Here is a 5,816-nt window from a genome sequence, read left to right on the forward strand (position 1 = left end):
CTCAGTCGCATGGAACGACTTAAACCCATCATAAATACTGAATATTTAAACGGAGAAGAAGAAGACCACGTCGATGCGATACTTAAGGAATACGGAGATTGTTTCCATCTTCCGGGAGAAAGACTCAAGTTCACCCCCGCGGATAAACATACTATTCCAACTACAGATAATCTACCAATACACGTGAAACAGTATAGGTACCCGCCTGTCCACAAGGAAGAAATAGACAGGCAGGTAACAAAGCTTTTGAAGGATGAAATAATAACGCCTTCAGCATCACCGTATAACGCTCCTCTATGGATCGTCCCCAAGAAATCTGCGGCCGATGGACAAAAGAAATGGAGGATGGTAATAGACTTCCGAAAGCTGAATGAAAAAACGATAGGAGATGCGTACCCACTGCCCAATATAGTAGAAATATTAGACCAGTTGGGTAGTGCAAAATACTTCTCCATTTTTGACCTCGCACAGGGATTTCACCAGATTCCTATGGCCCCAGAGGATAAAGAGAAGACAGCTTTCTCCACACCGTATGGACATTACGAGTACCAGCGGATGCCTTTCGGTTTGAAAAATGCACCCGCTACATTCCAACGGTTGATGGACAACGTCCTCACCGGATTGCAAGGAAACGAACTATTCGTTTACCTAGACGACATAGTTGTGTATGCAAGATCCTTAGAAGAACACGATATAAAAATTAAAGAATTAATGCAAAGACTAAGAGAAGCAAATCTGCAATTACAGCCCGACAAATGCCAATTTCTAAGGCACGAAGTAGCTTACCTAGGGCATATTATCGGATCAGATGGAGTAAGACCAGATCCAAATAAGATCATCGCAGTCCAACATTTCCCGAAACCAAGGAATCATAAAAACATTAAGCAATTCTTGGGTCTTGTGGGATACTACCGCCGATTCATTAGGGACTTTTCAAAAATCGCAAAACCTCTCACGGATTTATTAAAGAAAGATAAGCCTTTTGTATGGACACCGTCGCAAGAAGCAGCATTTGACAAACTAACGCATGAATTATTAAAAGAACCTGTTTTGCAATATCCGAACTTTAAAGAGCCATTCTTATTAACCACCGACGCTAGTGGATACGCTATAGGAGGCGTGCTGAGCCAAGGACAGATAGGGAAGGACTTACCTATTTCGTATATTTCTAGGACTTTGAATGAAGCGGAAGGAAGATATTCCACCATAGAAAAAGAGTGCCTAGCCGTAGTCTACTGTGTGACATACTTCCGGCATTATTTATACGGCAGGAAATTTACAATTCTCACAGATCATAAACCACTAGTCTGGCTACATTCGGTCAAGGATCCCAGCTCCCGATTGTGGAAATGGAGACTAAAATTATCAGAGTACGAATATGAAATACAATATAAAACAGGAAAGACTAACGTAGTAGCAGATGCACTTTCTAGGAATCCACCTATTCCTGACGTTTCAATACTCCCCCTAGTAGAGCCAGACGATAATTCAAACGAATCCCTTTTCTCATACCAGACAGCTACACAACAGTCTAGACCGTCAATCACTTTCTCTTCTAATGATACTAACCACACATTAAATCCTGTTGACCAACAACAAACAATTATCAGAGACTTAAACGACAATGCTTTATTAACTCCACCGGTAACCACAAAAATCCCATCCCAAATCTTCTTCCCTGAAAATCTAAACGAAGATCTAGACGAACGAGAGCGAGAGTTCGACCAAAGCAATTCAGAGACGTCGGAAGAAGATCCAGAAAACGAGAGCGAGAGTGATGAATCTGCATCTCCACAACCCCGCTCTTCAGGTGAAGAGAACGATTTTAAAATTAATGAAACGCGAGATTCACTGCTTTCCCGAAAGGATAACCATGTCGTTTTTACCACACTCCAAGGACATCCCTACGATAAGGGCGCAAAGGATTATTCAGCAGAAAATAAACTTCCCACGTACAAAGACTTAACTTTCACAAGAGTAAAAATAACGAATTTGAATAGCGGGAAATATTTAATAAACATCCCTATTAAACAAAATGAAAGAGTGCAGATAGAACACAATGACATTATAGACGGAATAAAATCGTTGAGGGATGCCATAACAGAACTAAATCTAAAAACCATCAGTATAGCGCAACACGACCTATACGATACAGTTCCATGGATTTTTGTATATAAAAATTTAAAAAGATTCCTTTCAGACTTACCAATAATAGTAACAGTTTGCAAATCTTTAATAAGATGTCCTGGCCTAGAAGAGAGAGCTAACATCATCTATGAAAAACATGCTACGAAGATTGGAGGACACAAAGGTGTGAATAAAACTTACCATCGAATTAGACAAAACTACTATTGGCCCACGATGAAGAAAGACATACAAGATTACATAAAGAATTGCAGGAATTGCCAAATCAAGAAATTAACAAGAGTAAAGACAAAACAACCCATGATGATCACTGACACCCCAGGAACTGCATTTGATAAAGTATCTATGGACGTAGTAGGACCATTGCCAGTAACGAGCCGAAACAATTCTTATATTTTAACTATACAAGACCTTTTAACGAAATATTCAGTTGCTATTCCTATGGAAACAGCAGACTCTTTCTCAATAGCCAACGCCTTCATAAAAGATTTCATATGCATATATGGAGCACCGAGAGCATTATTAACGGACCAAGCTCCGACCTTTTTTACTTCTTTGATGAAAACAATCGCTAGCTACTTTAAAATAAAGCAATGCCGTACGACAGCTTACTACCCGCAATCAAATGGCTCAATTGAACGCTCACATCATGTATTGACAGAATACTTGAAGATGTACACCAACCGGAATGAGGAATGGGACGAGCACATTAAGCCTGCTATGTTTGCTTACAATACATCAGTCCACGAAGGAACCAACTATACTCCTTATTCCCTAATTTTTGGACATCTTCCCAGAACTCCATCTTCCTCCGTAGTTCCCGAGGACGTCACTGAACAGCCTTATCAGGATTATCTCACTAACCTTTTTGAAACTTTGAAAAACTCACAGGGTCTAGCAAAACAAAACTTGATACAATCAAAAAAAAAGAGTAAAACATATTATGATAGAAAAATCAATATTCAAAATTTTAAAGCTAACGATAAAGTTTATCTATTAAAAGAGCCCATGAAAGGAAAGCTAGATGATCAATATACTGGGCCATATAGAATTTTAGAATTATTACCAATGAACAACGCGAGAATAGATTTTCGCGGTAAACCACGTGTAGTTCACGTAAATAAACTAAAGTTGTGCAAAGGCACATATTTTATTGACCCGGGTTGAAAGAAAGCGCAAGAAAGAGAAATTTTGTGAGCGCGGCCTGGACCCCCGGATCCAGTAACTTTAAGATATTTTCATATTATTCTCATATTAGTATTAAAAATTTTTGTTCTAACAACACATATACACATACTTGACACGTCTTGTAACATAAAACAACACGAACAAAATGTATTATTTGCGCATTTATACTCAAATATCGTATTTCTATTTTTAAGGGTTTCCACGTTTTGATACTTACCACATTGATCTCTGGCACATCGGCGATCATAGCGTACGATTGCGGAGGAGCTTATTTGAATGTGACCACTGTGTCCTTGCTACGATCAGGCGAATGTGACATCGAAATCGAAACACCTGCGACCGTAAATACATACATACAGCTATTGCAATTATCCAGTTATGCGCAGACACATATAACGCAATGTAAAATAGAAATCTTAAGAACCATATCTCACTGCGGAATGCACTCGCATATCTCAGCCGTTCATAACGGTTACGCGAGTTACTTGCAGGAAACATCTCGCGCTAGGTGCATTCAAATGCATAAAGAGGGCCTTTTAAAGATAGGAACCGCGGAAATTATTGACGGACTTAAATCGAATCACACGTATTATAGAAGCGTCACGCTCGCGGGTAAAGTAAACGTAGATGGAACCTGTAAAGGCATCCAATACTCGGACTATTACGGCACATGGGATGACGTGATAGTCCAAGCGACTGTAAAAATCTCTCTAAAAGACTCATACGTGCCGGTAAAGTTAAACGCAGGAAAAGTAATGTTAAAATCCGGAACTGTTTGTGAACTATCGGACGAATCCTGTATAGACTCGGACGATGGTTACACCTTTTGGGAAGGAATACCCAATACCGCTTGCGGGTTTGAAGCATATGACGTCCTATATGAAGGCACCTCTACTAAATTTCAAGGCATATTAGATCACCAAAATACCACAATATTCACACTAGAATCCCAAGACATCACTTTTGCACTGACACTAACACGAAGGCATACAATATGCGGTTATACACTGTATGGCACAGAACACCCGAAACTGTTCATTTTTGAAACACAAAAAGGAAATATTTTCAAAGTAAGATCAAAAACCTCTGTAACGAACCTAGATTTATTCACGTACACAAATTCAAAATTTGTATACGTTGAAAAGTATATGAGGAACCAGATTACCTCTTTATACAAGGATATAATTATGCAAAAATGCGAACTAGAGAAACAGGTTATACAAAATACCCTATCTCTTGCTGCTGTTTTACCAGACGAATTCGCCTACCGGGTGATGAAGGCTCCAGGTTACATGGCAGTCACAGCCGGAGAGGGAATTCACATAGTTAAATGTATACCTATAGAGGTTACATTACGAAAAACGAATACGTGCCATGCAGAGTTGCCCATTATGTTTCGGAACGCTTCGTTATACATGACACCAAAATCACATATCGTCATAAAACACAGTACACTCAGAGATTGTAATCCTTTACTCCCAATAATATATAACATCGAAGGAACTTGGCTACAATTTAACCCTACTCCTTCCATGATAAATTCTCCTCATGAAATTAAACCATTAACAAAACTCTCTTGGAAATACCTTGCTCCAAAATCACTGGCCACCAGTGGCATTTACTCCCAACAAGACCTTGACGAATTAAGAGACCATATTATGTTCCCTGCGGAAAAGAACGCGGTTTTGCACACCATCGCTCGAGGCTTTACAGGTCAAACTATACAATCCGATACCGTTTCGTTGCAAAATTTATTAGACGAGGGTGCGCTGAATAAAATTTATAACAATACGCTAACCAAAATATGGAACGGTTTTACAACATTTGGTGCGGCGACCGCCGGTATATTCGGAATATTTATAATTATAAGAGTAATAAAAATTGTATTTGACACGCTGATACATGGCTATGCGCTACACGCAGCTTATGGCTGCAGCTTACACTTACTTGGAGCCATTTGGAGCTCCTTTACACATTTATTATTGTATTTAGCGAATAGACCGCAACCGCAACCACAACCACACGTAATTCCCGAAAACCCACCAGAACATATAGACACCAACATAGTACCGAATGCGCCAGCAGAAAACGCGGAACCGCCTACTATACCTATAGTATACACATTTAGAGATCTACGAGACAGATTGGACGAATAAATTTCTTCATAACTTGTTATTCTGAAATTTAAACTAAGGGGGGTGGTGTGACGTCATAGCCGCACGTCAAAATTTATTTAAACAATATATTTATTGTTAACTCACCCATAGGAGGTGAAAGAAGTAAAGAGCCCTCGAAAATTATTCGTTCAACGCTAACTTCTAACTTATAAAATAGTATTCATACTCTAGGGTCACCCCGTATATAGCCAACGCTCGAACGCGCCAGCGGGTGACGAAGAAATAACTATTATATGAATAAACTATAGGGATAACTAAAACCTTATATTTGCATTGTACAATCGGGCAGACAATTCAGACGCTATT

At 39.3% G+C, this 5,816-nt stretch overlaps 1 protein-coding gene across 1 annotated transcript; it reads left to right on the forward strand.

The window, feature by feature from the left end:
- The first annotated feature begins 2,817 nt into the window (after window positions 1-2,817).
- Window positions 2,818-5,489, forward strand: LOC138934957 (uncharacterized). The gene is made up of 2 exons (XM_070299128.1): window positions 2,818-3,261; window positions 3,528-5,489. Exons 1-2 carry the CDS (start codon window positions 2,818-2,820, stop codon window positions 5,487-5,489), a joined length of 2,406 nt encoding a protein of 801 aa, XP_070155229.1.
- Window positions 5,490-5,816: the final 327 nt, after the last annotated feature.

Source organism: Polyergus mexicanus, unplaced genomic scaffold (genome assembly GCF_030449975.1).
Source record: "Polyergus mexicanus isolate NDT 795.1 unplaced genomic scaffold, iyPolMexi1.0 SCAF_7, whole genome shotgun sequence".
NCBI lineage: Eukaryota > Metazoa > Arthropoda > Insecta > Hymenoptera > Formicidae > Polyergus > Polyergus mexicanus.

What these genes read in the sequence shown, in the direction of transcription:
- LOC138934957 (XM_070299128.1), top strand. Translation starts at nt 2,818, where the DNA reads ATGTACACCAACCGGAATGAGGAATGGGACGAGCACATTAAGCCTGCT. An exon ending in GTAAACCACGTGTAGTTCAC is followed by an intron (nt 3,262 to 3,527) that starts GTAAATAAACTA and finishes TCTATTTTTAAG; the next exon opens with GGTTTCCACGTTTTGATACT.